The sequence below is a fragment of the Chelonia mydas genome, chromosome 11 (genome assembly GCF_015237465.2).
Source record: "Chelonia mydas isolate rCheMyd1 chromosome 11, rCheMyd1.pri.v2, whole genome shotgun sequence".
Taxonomy (NCBI): Eukaryota; Metazoa; Chordata; order Testudines; family Cheloniidae; genus Chelonia; species Chelonia mydas.
Window position 1 is genome coordinate 38,134,437 of NC_051251.2, and position 20,183 is coordinate 38,154,619.

At 39.8% G+C, this 20,183-nt stretch overlaps 1 protein-coding gene across 3 annotated transcripts in view; it reads right to left on the minus strand.

Moving 5' to 3' along the window:
* The window catches only part of LRP2 (LDL receptor related protein 2), a 182,220-nt gene that overhangs the window by 111,126 nt on the left and 50,911 nt on the right, over window positions 1–20,183 (minus strand). For all 3 annotated transcript variants that reach the window (XM_037912394.2, XM_043525116.1, XM_043525115.1), the window contains exons 10-21: window positions 18,242–18,370; window positions 17,208–17,377; window positions 13,210–13,433; window positions 11,904–12,110; window positions 9,912–10,114; window positions 8,879–9,019; window positions 8,294–8,497; window positions 6,015–6,207; window positions 2,943–3,068; window positions 2,462–2,592; window positions 1,409–1,546; window positions 202–483 (exon numbers count right to left, since the gene is read on the minus strand). In XM_037912394.2, the coding sequence (XP_037768322.1) occupies window positions 202–483; window positions 1,409–1,546; window positions 2,462–2,592; window positions 2,943–3,068; window positions 6,015–6,207; window positions 8,294–8,497; window positions 8,879–9,019; window positions 9,912–10,114; window positions 11,904–12,110; window positions 13,210–13,433; window positions 17,208–17,377; window positions 18,242–18,370 (2,148 nt within the window). The remainder of the gene's footprint in view (window positions 1–201; window positions 484–1,408; window positions 1,547–2,461; window positions 2,593–2,942; window positions 3,069–6,014; window positions 6,208–8,293; window positions 8,498–8,878; window positions 9,020–9,911; window positions 10,115–11,903; window positions 12,111–13,209; window positions 13,434–17,207; window positions 17,378–18,241; window positions 18,371–20,183) is intronic.

Sequence of the window (20,183 nt, forward strand, 5' to 3'; positions counted from 1 at the left end):
CAGTCAAAAGATGTACTGTCTAAGCTCTAGGGGCCCAATTATATATCCCGTATTCATGTAACTCCAGTGGGACTAGTCACATGAATTAGGAAGACTTCTAAGATTTGTGCTCAAATAAGCACTAAAAATCAATGCAGACTGAGCCACCAAAACTGTCTGCAGTGCAAGTAACACTAACGGTAAATTACAAGGACTACTTACTTAGTGAGCCACAGTTTTGTTCATCACTGTTATCATGACAATCATCAACACCATCACACTGGTAGTATCTTGGCACACATCTTCCATTGCCACAGGAAAATGAATAGGAACCACACTGCAAAGTGGGTGGCTCATTTGATGGATCTTCAATACATGTCAGCTGATTAGAACCCAGCTTCATACCATATGGACAGCCACAAACCCTCTGAAAATTAGGTACTGGGAAGCAGAAGTGGCTGCAGTCTCCATTGGGATTTGTTCCTCTATTACAATAGTTAGATCCTAAAAAGAAAATGCCCTCAGCGATTAATATATGTTCAATTTGTAATCATCTGGAAACTGTTAAAATACATTGTTTATCATAAAACATAACATAAACCGTGGATTAATGATGTAAAACTAAATGATCTGGGTAAAGTTTTAAAAAAATATTTAGGGCTTAATTCTGCTCCCACACTACTGCAAAGTCAACAGGATTAGAGTGGTATAAATGAGATCACAAGCAGGCCCATAGAACAGTAAGTGTTTAATAACACATTTCTCCTAGTAGGAAACAAATCTAACAACATGCTACTTATTTTGGCCCCAATTCTGGCAAGTGTCTGGAAACAGATACACATGTATGCTGGAAACTGGAACTTCTTCCTGACTAAAGGCAGTGGGATTTGACACAATATTTGTATAGCACCTTGAAAACGAAAAGCACTACATAAGTGGAAAGGCTCACCACTAGATTTTGTTGCATTCTTTGTTAAACTAGGTGGGTTTTTCAGTGCCAGCATACTGCATGTAATACTTTATTCAAACAACCTAATGCACAGACCTTCAGCTAAGTGAAAAGACTAAATTAAAATTTCAATCATGTAAAAAGGTGATAATTTAAAGAATGGTACAGCATGACTTAGAAGATGTTTGGTCCAGTCTTCAAGTTTTTGCCACAGACAAATAGTGCAGCTTAATCAAAATACCCTTTATTTGTGAAAGTGGAAATATTGGGTTGTAATGAATATTAATTTGGCAGAAATGTACTGAAATTATAATTTCATCTTTATGAGGTTATTAAACAACTAACAGATACACCCCATGCAAAACCACACCCAGTCACAGAACACTGAACTACATAATCACTCACAGCCCAAGGGGGTAACCTTTAAAGGTGAGAGGGGAAATCCTTTTACTCTTTTGTGGGTACAACAAGCTAGCTTACCTATCTGAGAATGAGCATCATAAGATTTTACATGCATAATATTACTAATGCCCCTCCTAATAATAGTAATTTCTCCTCCATCTGATTTCCTCACTCGAACTATTCCTCCAAGTCTCCAGTCAGTAAAATATGCATAACCTGCATTGAAAGACAGTTAACACTTAGTAACAGCTATAGCACAACATGATACAAAAGGTCAAACAATGCTGGATAAAACCTCTGTGCTGGTCATGTAAATCTAATGAATTCTTATGCCTAAGTCTTTCAGGAAAAACAAAAAATGGCAGCAAGTACAAAATGATTACATAGTGCATTGTGGAAGATATTCCATAAACTGATTTGCCACTAAATCTGTAGAAATACCTGCTCCAAAAACCAGATCCAACCTGCCCACCCAGACTTTGTCCAAGCTCAAATTCAGATCTGATTCTGTATCAGAATGTAATAACTTTGTCCCATCTCAACTTCTAATACAACATTAAAAACTGTTTGCCAATAAACTTTTCCAGCATCTGAAGATATTTTGCAAAATAACTTTTTAATATAATGTCACAAAGAGAGGGCAGGTTCTGATACTCTTACTAACATCATGTGAGCCATTCTAGATAAATATCAGGACATACCCTATATGCAACTGAGTCGATCCTGCAAGTACAGAGCACCTCTTGGGAGGTCAGTGGTGGCTGAAGGTACACAGAACCTCTCAGGGACTATGATTTAGTGTCTAGTGATTACACAATCACACCCTTTTAGAAGCTGCAGATAGTAGTGTAACGTACCCAAGATATTACACTGAAAAGGTTAACTTAGTTACAAGAACAATCATTTAAGTTCTCAGATGATTTCAGTACAAATGTGTGAAAAGCAGCCTTCAAAAGTAAACAAGCAGCACTGAGTATATTTTATTACAGGAACTTTCAAAACAGTGTTTTTGTAGAAAACCTGCATCGCAAAAGATTGCATAAAACTTCATCGTGTACAGTCTCAGCTCATTTCATGGTAAACTGTTATGGATTGTAATAGACAGCTAATATTTTTCAATGCCAGACTCACCTCCAAAGATAGTCAGGCCAAATGGATGAGACATCTGATTAATGCGTTCAAGAGTCCTTCTGTCTAACCCATCAAAGGTACTGTGCTCAATTTTATCAAAAAAGGCATCCACCCAATACAGCCTTAAAGCACTAAAAACAATAAAAAGGTTTCATCTCAAAGAATTACGTTTTTACAAACAAAAATAAGTTTCTCAGTAAGTGAACAGTCCTAGACTAGATTTTTCATGAAGTTATTTCAGAATTTTTTTCTGAGAAAGTCTCAAATTTCATGTTTTGACATTTTGAAAAAATACAGCTCCCAGAGAAAATAAAAGCACTGCAACATGCAGTATGAAATATAGTGTTCCATACTTTTGCTTCTTGTAAACAATAAAAGATAGTTGCAAAGGTGTCTTTTACAATGCCCCCTAACTGTTTAAAGAAAGAAACACATATTTGCTCAAAAGGCCTCCGTGGCTTCTCATTGGTCTTTTTCTTACCCCCAGTCAATAGCTAAGCCATTGGGCCAGCCAAGTGTTGTGTTCACAATTGGCAACGCATGGGATCCATCACACCAGGCTCTCATGATTTTAGCAGGGCGGAACCAATCTGTCCAGAATATATAGCTGGGGAAGAAAAGAAAATGCCTGGGAAATATTCATAACCATGAAGAAACAGCTGGTTTTGTCCACTGGAAATAGTTTGGTTAACCCAACAAACGCACAATTCAAAAACCCATGCACGCTCTTTTTTGTGTCACACCATCGTAATCATTTTAAAAAATCAGATTTTCTCTTGGTTGGAAGAAATGGCTCCATCCAGCAACAATATATTTCATAATACTCATCCAGGTATTCTGCTAAAACTAAGCGGGGAAAAGGACCCAGATTCACTAAAACTACGCAGGGGAAAGGACCCAGATTCATTACATCTGACCCAGGGAGGTGTAAATTTCATATCCCAGAGCCAGCAGAGTCCCTTGCATATCCTGAGAGATGGGAGGAGGTATTTGCACTGCTCTAAACAGTTTCCACGGCCTTTCCTCTATCCACAGTTTGATACACATGAATACACTCGAAACTAGAGATGGTAGATGCAAGCTCATGAGGAGCCAAGGCAATCTTGATGCAGTTAGGCTGCATTATAGCATATGTGAACAGAGCACTAATGGACACTGAAACCAGGCTATGCACAGGGAGAGAGAAATCGCTGTTATCATTTGGGGAACCAAATGCTTCTACTTATATTTTTATGGTAACAGGGGGAACCAAATGCTTCCACTTATATTTTTATGGTAACAGATCAGTGACTACAGCACTGGGAAACAATATTTTACAAAACAAACTTAGAGTACCAACATGAACTGGGAGGTGCAGAATAAGATTCCATGCATATGACTTAAAGGTGAAACATCAAATCAAGATGACTACGTGTCATAATAAAACAGATGAGAGCAAGAGCTCTGAAGCACACATTGCTGATTCATTTATTATATTGTCATATATTCACATCACTCCTAAATCTCCATCCCTTGATGAAGTAAAAAGGTACTCCAAAATATGATTTCTTGCAGAAGATAAGAGACTCAATTCAAAATGGTGGATGGTAGACAATGAAAGCTGAGTTCGAACACCACAACAGACTTTATATATATTTGCACAGATAACTTACTAATTGATTGTGTTGGCAGGTAACAAACCTCTCTTAAAAGTGGCTAATTTGGTGATTCCCAAAATCATTACAAAACAAGTGGTGGAGCTCGAACAATAAGGAACCAATGAATCATAAGTACAAAAAACATGTTGCACGGAAAAGGCATATTTCAACAGAAAGCAGAATTAGGGCAAAAGTCACAAGTAAAAGATCATGCAGATAAACCTCATAAAGCAATAGAGCACCTAGAGCAGAAAGAGAGATGTTAGACAGACAGCAGAAAGAGGAAAGTTGTTCGGTCCCCTCAGTGCCAAAACAGTACAAACAACAGGAGTCAATGGTTGCAGCAGAAAGTGGAGTCTGTAAGATCACAAGGAACTCCTCTCATCTTAAAATAATTATGAAGGACCAACTGGCTGTGCTGAAGAAGATGAAGATGAGATGAAGGTTATGACAACACTTGAGTAAGATAATACAGAACAGCAGGAGAAAGGAAGGAACAAGCAGAGAGAGAGTTACTAAACCAAAAAGACAATCTATAAAGAGAAAGAGGCATCCTCCTAAATACTTTAAAAAGAGTGTGTGTTGAGTAAGGTTTATAAATCTTGGAAACTACCCTAACAAATGCAGAGTATTTCTTTAGATGGGTAGGAGTGCAGTGTTCTGCAATGCTAAACATTTAATGAGCAAAAAGCAAGCACAGCAAGTGACCTCCAGGTGCCAGATTTAACAGGTTAATGAATACAATATGCTGGGTAAGAGCAACAGCTTCAAGGATCTGTGTAGTTACTGGTCTTCAATAGTACATTTATCACCTCCTTGGTCCACCCCTATACAGTCAGTGGCACTAGAAGCAAAATATCTATTTTATGCCCAGTACCCTCTACATTTCAGATGTTTTTTTCCGTTAGGCATGAGGTAGCCACATCTTTGTCAAGATTTTAATGTATAGTGCGATTTAATTCAAAAAGAAAAATGAAACCAAAAGATGACAAATTTCTTTCTTAATATTTACAGGGTAGGCATTAATATGTGCACAGTTTTGTCCTGACCTTTCAACGCACCTACAGGCATAGAGCTGAGCTTAGCTGCTTAACACAACTCTACCAGTGAACAAAGCTTCACATTCCAAGGGTTAGAGATTAAGAATGTTCCTTATCAGCTCATCACTACACTTTTAGGATAACTCAGCCCCCAAGGGGAATGGGTTATTAAAAATGAAGATGCAATTAAGAAAAATATGCAAAGAATCATTAAGATATTCTATAACAGGGATAGGAACCTAAAGTATGCAGTGAAAGTGACACTTTAGCATAGCTGCAGTTGCATGGAGAGTTGCAATTAAGGTTAGGCATTTCCATCAAAAGAAACACAGCCTCTTCTTTTCATTGTATTACACAAAGCAGAATCTTATTGCTTAGAGTGTATGTCAAAGACAAACAGCAGCATCTTACAAGTTTCAAACATAATTATTCAAATACAGAAAATGAAAGTCAAAAAAGGATCCAAATTATACTTCTCAGAACTATCCTGTGTTAAAATAATACATATATAACTTTATCTCTAGACTGTGGAGGCGGAGAGCAATTTTCTAATCCAAATGATACAAAACTAACAAGCTTCTCTTGGCCTTATATCAATAGACAAAAGCAAAAGAAAAAAATCTGTGCCTTTAAAGATAGTTTTGTTGAATATTCCTTTCATGCTTAATATGTATGATCTTGCACTTTGCTTGGGGTGCTGTAATCTGGGCCAGGATAAGAAAAATGCAGAAGGAAGCTGGAGAGAGAGAGATAATATTTTGGAAAGGAGCTGAAGTCCAAAAACAGAAATTCTGAAAGGTAAATTTAACTTGTGCTGGTGCTGCTAAAACATACAATTGTTTGCAGCTTTTAAAGTAAAAACGAAATCAGACTTACCCAATAACAGGATGAACCACTATTGATCGAGGGTTATTTAAATTCTGGACAATGGTTCGTCTAGATTTATCAGTCAACCTCATAACACTAATGCTCCTATATCGAGGATCTGTCCAGTACAGGTTCTTTGAGATCCAATCAAAGGCCAAATCTTCAATGCCTTCCACCCTATTGGCTGTCAGAATTTCTCTGCCTAGAATTTGCAATATATACAGTATAAATTCAGTCCTTTGGATGTGGATAAAATCACAGGAAAGCACAATTTTGTTCACAGAACAGAGTGCTTTTGGATCATTTTAATTATGAGTAACCGAGCAATGATATAGCAGGCTGGATTGCACCCCTTGTGCCAGAGAGGGTTTGCTGCACTCAGGGAGATTCACCCTAGAAAAGGGAAATTAAGGTTTGGCCAGAAAAGGGCAGCTATAATTTGCAAACAGGGTTTCATAGGAGTCCTACAAAGGAAGGTCATTAAGGGACGCACTGAATCAGCACATCCTTTAGGCACCCTGGCCATGCTTCCTCCCTCCCCCCAGCCAGAGCTACCCACTGTTTGAGCAGCGCTGGCCAACTTCAGGCTCCCTGACGGAGCTGGGTGGTGAGCACTCTGGGGATTTTTCACCAGTTTAATACAGGAGTGAGTCAAGTCCAGTAAGGCCAAGTTCTCCCCTCTCATATGTGCATGCAGCCCTTGCTGAAGTCAATGGGAGGTATGCATGTGTATGGAAGGACAGAAACTGGTCCTTAATCTGTACCATAGTCAGGAACACTCCTAACAATACCACAAATATGATTCTTATTAATCATCACACAACTAGTGTGGTCTCTTGCTATATTGCACTGTCTCAAACAATCAGGCCAGAGTCTTCACTTATCTCATGGAAGGAGATAAAAACAAGAAACACCTAATTTTCACCATTTAAAGACATAGCAGAATTGATGAATTGGCACTAGTTGAGAGAGTAGGAGGAGGGGGCACAAATATTTCACTCCTAAGTGAACACAGCAGGAATAATTCTTAGTGACAAAGTTGCCAAGTTTGCCAAAGACCAGCAGAAGTGTCAGTTTATGGATAACACAATCACATTAAGATTATTATTGTTCAATATTTGCATTTCAATTTCGCCTCTAGGGCTCCCAATCAGGGACTGAAGCACCATTATGCTAGCCAGCATATACACCTATAATGGAAAGAAATGAGGATAAAACAGAATCCAACAATGACTTGAGTGGGAGTTTTGCCTGAGTGAGGACTGCAGTAGTGTGCCCTTAAACAGGGAAAAATAACACAAAATGCAAGCGTCAGTCCTTGCAGATCCTTTAAAGGAATTGGAAGGATCCTTACTGCCTTCTTATCTTTTCGAATATTTTCAGAGTGGTATTTACAGTAGTCCCATAAAAGATTAGTACAAATATTTGTGATTGTACTTTCTCAGCCTGAAACTGGGATTGATATTCATCTGTATTTCTCTAGGATATTCCTTTTTGTGGTTTTGATATTTTACCATCATTGTTTCAATTAGCTGGCATTTTCTAAAAATGCAAGATTATTTACATATCTTACTATGTGAATATGTAATGGACCAGAATCACTGTACCCTCTGCCTTGGTAAAAGACAGTGCAAACCCTACTTGAGGGCCTCCGGGGGTATAATATCCTTCCAGAGCTGGGTTGCAGTGGTACATGCTAATCACAACATCCTGTGCAAACAACAGTGGTCTGCAGAGAACGAGCAGAGTCCTAACATAGAGGGTTGGGTTTGGCTATGGATAGGGTGACCAGATGTCCCGTTTTTATAGGGACAGTCCTGTTTTTTGGGACTTTTTCTTATATAGGTGCCTTTACCCCCACCCCCTGTCCCGTTTTTTCACAGTTGCTATCTGGTCACCCTAGGTATGGAGGACTGGAGATGACACCTGTGTAATTTAAAGCTGCCCTTTCCTACAGGAAAAGCAGCAATGGAGAGGTCACCTGCATATGGCCAGTGGTGAATCCAGCTTGGATACACAGCAGGCAGCAATGGTACGAAGACATACCATTTACAGCAGCAGGGCACATGTAGACTACTGTTTTTTGCTATTGCAAAACGTCAGTTTTGCGTGGCCTGATTCCATACCCACCGCAGTTTGGGTGTACAAAGAATGTAAGACTGGGGCTTGAGTACATTTGCAAAATGGCTAAAATTTGCAGGAAGTTACAAAATTTCCTGCCAAGGCAAATACCCAGCTTTTTCATATGAAGACACATAGAGAAACCAAACCAACAGTTTGCATCTCACCTGACCCATCCGTTTTTTGTTTATAAATTATATCTCTAGTTGTATCTGAAAAAAAAATGGTGTCATCCTGGGCACAGAAGTCAATTCCAACAAAGTATGAAGGGCTCCCAGTCACTGGGATAATCACATCTTCCTGGGTGGACAGATTGAATGGGATCCCACGCACTGCCAACTGTGATGAAAAGAGCAAAAACTGTTGCACAGCTATAAAAGAAAAGAACATGTATAGATTTTAGTGACTTAAAGGGCTTCCTCAGGCTCAGATGATTCAAAATTAATTAAATGTAAGGTAAGGAACTTTTTAGTTTTATTTTGCAATGTTTGTTTTGGCAATAAAATTTAAACACATAACACAGAGGGACTGGGGAAAAACGAGAGAGATCGGTAGAAGATGAGAGAGAAGAAGAGAATGAGAAAAAATCAGAGTTTCAAGAAGAGGGAAAAGGAAAGAGCAGAAATGGAATTTAAGCAAATAGAGGCTGAAAAAGGAAAATGGAAGAAAGAAGAAAAATGGAATCTCTGAAAGAACATATGGTGATGTGGCAGGGTATTCCACTTGCAACAGCCACTAATACATTTTCTTACCAATGCAATGTCGCCCATCCACGTGTAGATCAAAGCCCAGGGTGCATTTGCAGCGGTAGCCCAGCCCATCGTTATCTGTTTTGTGACTGAGAACACAGATTTGTTCGCAACCCCCATTATTACTTCCACAAGGATTTCTTACTGGAAAATAATATGGACGGGATTAAATCTTCATGCTATAAACTTTCCATACATCATCAATTTTTATATTTTCAGACATTTTTTCAGTATTTATGGCAAATCATTTGGAGGTATATTAACTAATGAGGGCAAAACTCCCACAGGAAAATATGAGGGCCCTGTAAGATGCTGAGTCATTCCCAGGAGGCACCGATCATCAACTATTGCTAAAGTTAACTGGCATTCAATTTGCTCAGCACCTCTCAAAAGGTATTCAGCACATTGCAGTTTGGGGGCCGTAGCTTTTAAGATAAACTCTTTGGTCTATAAGTTTCTGTATTCTGGCTATGGCTACACTAGAGAGCTTGCAGCAGCACAGCTACACCACTGTAAGCCCTCTCGTGTAGCCACTCTAAGCTGATGGAAGAGAGCTCTCATATCAGCTTAATTAATCCACCCCCAACAAGAGCACAGAAGCTCTGATGTCAACACAGCCTGGTCCACAGTGGCGCTTAGATCAGTGTAACTTACGTCACTTGGGGTGGCTTATTCACACCCTTGAGCGACATAACTTATACCTACGTAAGTGGTAGTGTAGATATAGCCCTACACTCAGTACATAGTTATGTCTCACATACAATATTTACCTGTCACTGAGGGCCTGATCCAACTGCCATTAAAGTCAATGGATATATACGTCCACTTACTTTAATGGCAGCTGGATCAAGCCATAAAAGTGAAAATTGCTCATAAACACAAGTTTGTTTCTTCCAAATATCAATACATTACTCAGACGTTGCTTTTAAATTTTGTATAATCAGCTTCTTTGCAACTAATATAACTGTCTAGTGTTGCTTTTAGCAACTCTAGAGAGGGCAATCCCAACACTTCTCTTGACAATCAGTTGGCTTACCATATGGCTGCCTGAGAGCATGGTAAACTGTCACTCCATATGGCCTCAGTGAAGACTGGTAGATAACTTGAGGGTTAGAGTCTGCAAACTTATTAGCCTTCATCACTGCCATCCTTGTCCAATCAGTAAAATAAACATTATGTTCAAAAAGGCTTATTCCATAGGGATGAGGAACCAGTGATCCTCCATGAGCTATTGTTCTCCTGTTACAAAAACATTTTTAAGGTTACATGTAGAATAATGTCAAAAAGATAATTTCACTTCCTTTTGATCAAAAACAACAAAAAATAGAACTTTACTAAATCATGATAAACTTTACTAAATCATTAGCTTCTGCTTTTATATACAAATAAGCTGCCAATACGTAGATGGGAAAGACCAAGAGTGGTCTAAGAACTGAAGCTGATACAATATATGCAGAGTAATGTCTCAGAGGAAATGCAGGGTAGGCAGAGAGTGAATAATGCAGAAAGCAAATCAAAATTACTAAGGGGATGAGAGAAGCAGAAAGTGGCCAGTCTCCACAGAGAGGAGATCAGACAAGCATGGGACAGGAGACAGAAGAGGCCTGGGATGGTGAAAAGATAAAATGTCAGGACATACTGGAGAAAAGAACTAGTCAAGAGGAAAATTTGGAGAAGGCTACAGAAGGCCAAATCAGAGAGGCCTGCACTAGTTAAATGTGGACACATGAAAAGACATCATAAAATATGGTTTTCACACAAACGCTGCAATAATGTATGCTAGATCAATTATAGGGATAATGCAAAGTGTTTACTTCACTAAACAACACTTTACTATTAAATATATTAACATTAACTTGGATTTATGACTGACGGTTCTTTTCCTTTATGTCGGTCAAATTCTATACCTCCAGAGGCCTCCAGTTGTGAGGAGACGTGTGCTGTGGTTTTCTGGTGTGTTACTCAGGCGGACATTAAACTCTATTTTAAGAGCACTTTCAAAATATACCATTGACTCACTTCAAAAATGCATTATTTGTACATTAATGTAAGATACTCAATGTTGCAATAAGTGATAAGTTTTTATCTTAGAAAAATAGAGATTGTTCTAACCACTTGCATTCCTGCCTTACTAAACCATGAAAATGGCCTTGAAAAGTGCAGATATAAGGAGAAAAACAAAGATACCAGCATTGCTTTTACATGAAGAAACGCTCTCTTGCAAATGAAGCAATCAACTGAGTAATAAAATTGTTGACTTGACACACAATTGTTTTCTTGGACAAGATGTTGAAGGGAACTAGAAAGGGAACAATTTTTGTCTCATGTCTGAGAAACACAGAGGCCATTATTAGCAATGTAGAGGTGAGGGACTTTCTAAATAATAAATAGTAGACAATAAATTCAGTGGTCACCATTAAAAGTCAACAATTACTTCTGTGGTAGCTGAGATACTGTGGTTACTCCCTATTTTTATATCAGGAGTGACTGCAGTGTCTCAGACATCACTGTGTGTGGTAAATGGTGGTAAATGATGGCTTTTTAATAGCTGTTACTGTAGATTTGTGATTAGGTTTGAAGTGCAATCAAAAAGAGAAGAAATCAGAACATTTTATTTCCATTGTGGTGTGTGGGGTTTAGGAAGCTCAAGTTTAAAATGAATGTAACAAACTAGCACAAGGAAAAGACCTAGAAAGAAAATGTAAAAAGTGTTAAAAGAAATAAAAATGCATGCCATCAAAAGACATGTATCATGGGAGTGGACAATACAAAACAATGTGAATGAAGAAGGAAGTGCAAAAATATAATCAAGGGGAAAATAGGACATAGGCATAAAACATGAGGTACAGTGGAGGAATTTAACATTTTCCAACTGTCAGAGTGACGCTTCTCATAAATGAAGGTGTCCTATATCACATTCAAGTTATGTTATAGTTTAGATGTTGGGAATCTCATTTGGTTAGACAGATCTTGAACCAGACATATTGCAACTGGCCCGTAAAATATAAGAAACAAAATTCTCTTCTACCTTTGAAGCCCATCATAAGTTACAGTCTCAATGTAATCAAAGCGGCTGTCCACCCAGTAAAGTCTCTTTGATACAATATCCAGAGTTATTCCAGCAGGCCAACCTAATTTTGTTTTTATCAAATCTTGTCGGTTTGTGCCATCCATGAAGGCCCTTTCCACTTTAGGATCTCCAGAAAGATTATCCCAGTCTGAGAAAAATAAATAACTATAAAAGAAAAAAAAATTAAGGTCCCACATTTCCTTGAGATTTTATATAAAAGCTACATTTTATGTGGAATTTTCAAATTGTTTCATCATTTAAAACAGCACATTTTTAGAGTTGGAGCTATAGTATCAATTGATGCACAATGGAACTATGCCAGTTGACACCAATTGAGGATCTGGCCTACAGTTTTCTCTGCAGATGGAGTTCAGAAAGACTGTGATTTCACCCAGACGTTTATGGAACTTCTAATGTGCACAGCAATGGACAGAGGAATCAAACAGACCACCAGGAAAAAGCCAGGATCAACCGCGCGGGGAGTTCATCATTATAAAGGGCATGAAACTCATCTTTCTGTCCCAGAGGAAGATCATTTTTTTTCATGCCTCTAACGTACTGCTGAAGTATATGGGGCAGGGACAAACACAAGCGTTACAGGGTTCACCCACTATTGCATCCCAAACAGCAAAAGGCTAGCAGCCACAACAAAAACCTTTACGGAAAAATTCTACCCCCAGGATGCACATCACAATTCTCACTGGTTTCAATGGTAGCTGCACGTGCACATTGAAGGCCAAAATCTTGTCATAATACTCAGGCTCCAAACAATGAGAGTAAAAGCATTTCATAGTGCTGCCGTAACAGACAGTTCTATAGCATGGTATATAGCTAGGGTCTTAGTCCACATCTGTAGTATATAGGTAATATTATTTATCAATTATAATTATATAGTCTTCCTCACAAATAATGTGACACTGTACAATACATCATGTACAGAAATACGTTCACCCACAATGAAATGCAGACACTTCTGAGGGGCAAATGTATGAGCCATACTACAAAGGGATGTGAAAGGGAGAGGGTTAAGTAACTTTTCAAACCAAGCATGATGTTTAAACTGGAATTTAGTTGTGGTGCTGAGTTTAATACCCATAACTCTTGTGAAACGAGAGATCAGCCAGTAGAACACAGATTGTCAAGACCTCCCTTTTATGTTTTATTTCAAAAGACAATTATTGACTATTTCTTAGTTACTGTTCCTTTATATACGAATACAGGGATTTTAACCATCTTTTCTCATTACCTCACCTGTATCACTTACCCAACAGTTGGGTCGAGTGCTATTCCTCTAGGATTTCCCAGATTTTCAGCAATAAGAGTTACACGGTTAGTTCCATCCAAGTTTACCATATCTATTCTGTTCACACTGGTCTCAATTACATACAGTTTATTGTTAATCCAGTCGACTGCGAGATTTTCAGGTGTGTCAAGTGAAACATTTAAAACTTCATGGATACCGGAACCATCAATACCAACAGAAAACACCTGAAAATAAAATACATATTATTAACCTAAACTATTAACTACCATGACATTCCATTAGTCATCTTAATTACTCACACAGTAGTTGTCATGCCTGAGGTAATCACATGGCCCTATAGATATGGGGCCAAATTCTGCCTGTGGTTACCCATGTAAACCCTTTAAAGCTGCTCTCTAGGCTTTTGCAAAAAGAAATAAGGAGGATCTTTGTGAAATTTAGGATCCAAATGCAGAAACAGAGAGTTTGATCCATGTGTCATTCCCGCAGACTGGACAAGTTACCGGACTGAAAATGACTTCTACCACAGTAAAAATGGCAAAAGTCCTGCAGTGGCTTTTCTGGACCCCAGCAAAAGCATGAGTTTTCAACAGTTTAACCAAGGGTGAGTCTTTTAGCAAAGCTCTAACCTTGGTTAAGTAAACAAACAGGAGAAGGATCTCTTATTGCACCAACCAAGCAAGCAGGGGGAGCTGCAGGGAAGCCTTGCTCACTGAAGTGAAGAAGAGGACTGAAAGCTCTCCTGCTTTAGCAGAGGGGGGGCTGCATTCCCTTTGCTGCCCCTTACTGTAGCCCCTGGCTCTTAAGAGTATAAGGCTCAAGGAGACATACCATTTTAATTTATGTGAGCTGACAGCTACAGTCCGATGAAGCAAACAATGAGTGAGTCTTTTAGTCTTTTTGCTACGATAAAGATTCATACCAAAAAAAGTGTTTTTCTGGGGCGGGGGGCCTACATTAAACCAATGTTACGATGCACCACAAATTAATACAATCCAGAAAGCTTTGAACTAAAAAGGTCACAATTTTAACTCCACACTGTTGGGTCCACAGATTGTTGAACATATGAACTGTTTAAGCACCTACTCCATTGTTCTAAACCCAGTGATAGAGGATCTTGAGGATTTTAGGCCAAATGCAAACTAGATGAGATGAAGAATGTCGTAGGTGCATAACTCATAATGTTCTTGATTAGTCTGTACCTTAGCTTAATTGTTAACAGAGTGTTTAATAGTATTTGTTTTTCTAACATTTATGTAATTTCTGTTATAATAAATATTCATTACAATGCATTTCACATGTAAGAGAATGCCTTATGTATTGTTGTTGTTACTCCTAGAAGTTGCAAACAGGATTGGAACTCTACTGTGTTATGTGTTACACAAACATAGATAAATAGATAGTCTCTGCCACAAAAAGCTTTTGATGGAAATGTCCATTCACTGAAGTGTTGGTACCTTTTACAGTAAAAGGTAAAACAACAGTATAATTGCAGGCAAAAACATTTTACAGGTAAAACTCTGGCCTCAACCTTAAACTATGCTGCTGCATCTGTCTTAAGCATAATAAATGGAAATATTCTGTGGGGAAAATGCAAGAATTCTGCAAAGCTAACGACGATGGGGCAAATTCCGCCCTTTCTCCATGGCCAGGCAGGGCCCTTAACAGTGTGGCTCTGCTGTGGAAGGCCTGGCAAATTTAGACATGTGGTAAACACCAGCACAGTGACAGTCACCTTGCTCTGTGCAAACCCTCTACACCGGGGTCGGCAACCTTTCAGAAGCGGTGTGCCAAGTCTTCATTTATTCACTCTAATTTAAGATTTCACATGCCAGTAATACATATGAACGTTTTTAGAAGGTCTCGCTCTATAAGTCTATATTATATAACTAAACTATTGTTGTATGTAAAGTAAACAAGGTTTTTAAAATGTTTAAGAAGCTTCATTTAAAATTAAATTAAAATGCAGATCTTATCAGTTTAGTGCAGTGGTTTTTAAACTGGGGTGCACACATGCCCTGGGGGTGTGAGATGCCCTTTCTGGGGGTGCGAGACATGCGAGATTTTTTTAGAAGGTAAATCATTGAAAACACAAATTAAGCACAGGCACATAAGTACAACTACTTTGTTTCATCAAACCTATGTATTTATTAACATTATACATTTTTTAATGATTACTGTAATATACAAAGTTTTTAAGTTTCTAAGTTTTCAAGTTTTTAAGCTAAGTTATTTTTGTTATTTTTGTTATTTTTGATAAGGGTGCGAGAACATATTTTGAGAACTCCAGACCGTCAGCGGGCTGAGCAGGGCTGGGTGTCGTGTATTAAATTGCTCCGCATAGGAATGTGCTACTTATGGTGTACTAATTATGGCTGCCACTCCTGGTGCTCTGAGCAGCATGGTAAGGGGACGGGGAACAGGGGTGGCTGGATAGGCATGGGAGTCCCGGGGGGCCTGTCAGGGGTCGGGGGTGTGGATAGGGATCGGGGCAGTCAGGGGACAGGGAGGCTTGGATGGTGGGGTGGGGTCTGGGGGGGACGGACAGTCAGGAGACAAGGAGCAGGGGGTGTTGGATGGGTCAGAGGTTAATGAGGAGGGCAGTCAGGGGCAGGAAGTGGGAGGGGGCGGATAGGGGGCAGGCTGTTTGGGGAGGCACAGCCATCCCTACACGGCTGTAGTTGTATTAAATTAAAGTAGGAATGTGCTACTTATGGTGTACTACTTATGGCTGCCAGTCCTGGTGCTCCACAAGGAGCACATTCCTACGGGGAGAAAAAGTTAATACACCGCACCAGCGGGCAGAACCCCAGACCGGCGGCGGGCTGAGCGGCGCAGCCCGCCGCCAGTCTGGGGTTCCGTCCGCTAGCTCCTGCCAGCCAGGGTCCCAGCCGCCGGCCCCGCTCAGCCTGCTGCCGGCCCGGGGTTCCGTTCACCCAGGCCAGCAGCGGGCTGAGCGGGGCTGGCGGCCAGGACCCCGGCTGGCAGCAGCGTGCCAGTAAAAATCGGCTCACGTGCCGCCTTTGGCACACGTGCCGCAGGTTGCCGACCCCTGCTCTACACATAAGGGTCAGCAGGGAGTGGGTCACAGGTGAACCCGGAAGATCTTCCTGTCTCCTATTCCCCATCCAGCAAGGGCAATAAGTAAGTGTCCTATAAAAATTTTTATTACTGAAATTAGGCTCTTTTTTGGTAGTCTAGAGTTTAGAGAAATGGGGTGTGTAGGTAACATGACATATAACATTAGTGACACGGTTCTATACTCAGAAATATACAGATTCTTCCAGACACAGAGTTATCAGCTTATTTCCAGTGTTGGTTTACTTGCCCTACAAAGCTCTTATAAAAGTTTTGGATTTATACAACCGAATTGCAACTTTTATTCTTTTCAGTGAGGAAGGAGAGAAGAGACAATGGGAAAAATATGAGCCTACCTGCTTTGACATGTACCCCAAACTGACTTCTGAAAATTACTGTTTTACTCTGATTTAAACTGAACATATTTCCTCTTTTTAAAAAAAAGTAGTGTAACAAAATATTGGCTCATTACACAAAATATTGTCAATATTTGTTACCCAAAGCTCAATTACAATCCCATTTGGAGTATATGGGAGAAATCTGATTTTTATCATCTTGGAAAGCACAGCAGTTTTACATTTTAAATGATCAGGTTTCAAAAAATTACTAAGAAAAATTTGTCCAGTTTTGAAAGAATGTCTACTATTTCTCTTAATTAGGCTTTTGGACTCCATTTCTAATAAAATTAAAAGTTGCTCAAGATAGCACCATATAATAGCATGCTTTGTTTAATATATCAGATGTAACAGTATAGCTTGGAAAATGTGGTGATTAATGTAAAACTTCTCAAGGGCCTTTTTTGTTAGAAAACAAAGATACTGCCTGCATCAGCTCACAAAAATGAAACGCTATCAACACATTCCGCTCCTGGGTCTTTTTGCTTCCAAAAAAATCATATTTTTCTTGAAATTTCTACCTACCTTATCTTGCACTGTGTCTGTCCAAAAGATTCTACGCAGGAAAAAATGAAAGTCCACTCCGACCGCAATGCCACGATTCTGGGATTGCACCAAAGTACGAAAACTCCTTCCATGGACATCTCCAATCAGCAAATCACGACCATTGGAGAAAATAATTGATGCAACACCAGCTGAAAGTGTTATTTTGCAAACAGGCATTAATGCATTTGCAAACTACAAATAGAATACACAGGTATAAACTGACACTTATCAATATTGAGTGTATACCTGTCTGCTGGTGGGTGCAAATATGATTTTGTTTTTGTAGACTGCATACATTGCATCCACCTTTGCAAATCTGGCCCTTTAAGCACTGCGTGGTCTACAGCCTGTTTTGGAGGAGGCAACTAAGGAATGTGCAGTAAAAACACTTCTGTGTGAAAATGTTACCAAACCTGTGTATATCCACATCCTGAAGAAGGTTCTCTCTCTCTCTCCCTCTCTCTCTTGCCACCCTCCACCTTCTCTCAAAAGACCTTTTCCCACGAGAGATGGATATTCTTTGAGTTTGCCATGCAGCCTATCTTCTGTGAATTTTTATTTATTGCCATTTCCCATATGTATTCTTCATTCTCACATCTCATTAGAGCATTTCATAGCAGCAGAGACTCTCCAATAAGAAGGCTTTGAAAGTTTGCCTTGAAAATATATATCCATGGAGACGGCTAGTGGATCTATTTCAGTGGATGATATTTAAGACCCAAATGCTGCTCACTTCACTCAGAAAAAGCTGCCATTAAAGTAAATGGAGCGAGCAGCCTAATAATGATCCACCAGTCTGAAAATCCTGTTTCTAACTGAATATTGCATTTTGCAGATAGGGAATATCTCTGGAACCAGCAGAATCTTTCATGCCACTGGAACATTTTATGTGTGCCTGCTGTACTCAAGCATATTTCACTACTTTTTTTCCCCAATACACAGAAAATTACAAGATAATATTTGTTTTACAAGTAAAATTACAGCAAGAATCACACCTGGAGCCATTTACTTACATGAAGTGTTGGCTCTACAGTGGCGGTGATGCTCCAAGAAATAACCTTCCACACAGTGACACTGGTGATGGCCAACACGGTCTTCACACAACTGGTCACACACTCCCCACATCTTACAATCATCAAAATCTGTTAGGTGGATAAGGCACGCATATAAACACAGCTTCCAGTAAGGAGGACACTGTCATACTTGGCAGGCCTGAGAAGATTGTCCTCCCTCTTTTCCTTATATTTGTTTGCAAAGTCCCTGTCGCTATTGGTAGGTAGGTTTCCCTTTTGACAACAGATGCTTTTATTTTCTTTTCCTCAAAAGAAAAAGATTAGTGAAGCTGCGTAAGCTTCATGGGCTGCCTGATAACAACAAATCTGTTTGTGCAAGCAATGGAGGAAAAAATAATTGGTAAGAAAGGGATTTCAGTGTCTACCTTCCAAGAGTGATCAAGAACAATGGAAAGCAAATGATGGAATGAATGTGAGATACTTTAAGTAGATACCCACCCGACTGGGCTCAGAAATATCTCTCTTATTTGAGACTATACATGGGGTACCCGAGGGTGCAATGCTCCCAGAAGTACAGCCCCTAGTACCAGTACAACCACAAGGAACATCACGTCAGCTATTTAGCATGTATAACATATCAACAGCCACCTTCTTAGAAGTGCTGCTATCTAACACAGTAATTCCATTAGACTTGGCAGAGAGAACAGAACTAAACTGCTGTTCAGAGGAGATGAGTAGTTCAAAACCCATATTACATGTGAATGGCCTGCAGGTCCCTGTATTTTGAGGTACTTAGAGCTAGTTAGACAATATAGATCTGCTCTATAATTCCAGGCAAAAACCACAGGCCAGATCTTCAACTGCTGTAACTGTAACTCCAGTGGAGCTCTACCAGCTTACGGTAGCTGAAGAGCATCACCCCGGCAGCTCCCACTGGCCACAGCTCCCAGCCAATGGGAGTCGGCGCTCGGGGTGGGGGTGGCATGCAGAGACCCCCCTGCTCCCACCCCTCCCAGGGACATGCCAGCCGCTTCCGGGAGCAGTGTGAGGCCAGGACAGGTAGAGAGCCTGCCTTAGCCACACTGCGCCGCCAGACTTTTAGCATCTAAAATCTCCCGGTTTAGCTTCAGTAGCCTCTGGGAAATAGAGCCTGATTCTGGGAGACTCCCGGCGAAACTGGGAGGGTTGGCAACCCTACCAGGAGCAGAGAAGAGGGGAGAATGAAAAGATTATGGGTTTGGGAAATTAATGCTTTCCACTAAAACCACTTCCCAGTGAATTCCTCAGGTATACGACCAGTAAAATGAAATTTAAACTAAAAAGTGAAAGAATAACTTACTGAACATTACAGCTAATAAGCCAACCCCTTCACTTCTTATCTCAATAGAGGAAATTACTCACATGTCCGCTGGCCCCCACCTTCTACTTATTGAATCAGGAGTTGAGCAAGGGGCTTCCCCTTTTACATGAGAGTCAGCAGGAGGAAGAGAGGAACCACTGATCCCTTGCTAGATTTTGAGTAAAATGACTATGGCCCATCTCTTCTGTGCAAGACTGAATCTCACATGATGAATATCACCTGAGATCCTGTCACAATTCCTAGCAAATGTGGAGAGTTGTTTTATAGGCCTATCAATGGGATTAAGAGAAGAGCGATTGGCATTACATTAGGTCAGAGAGTAGGTTTCCCAACTTGCTCCTGAATCAGAGTTAAAGAAGAGGGCTCTCTGCATGTGCATTTGCTTTAACACAGAATCAAACAGCTACATGGGGATCTACTTCCTTGGATACCTACTTCAGTGATTCTCTTCTTCCCAATGACTTGTATATAAGCCAAACAACACCTTGAAATTATGACAGACTTTTTTTGGTTTATATGCAAGGCTATATGATGTATTCATAATAGGAGATACAGCACTCCAGAGTGGCAAAGTAATGTACC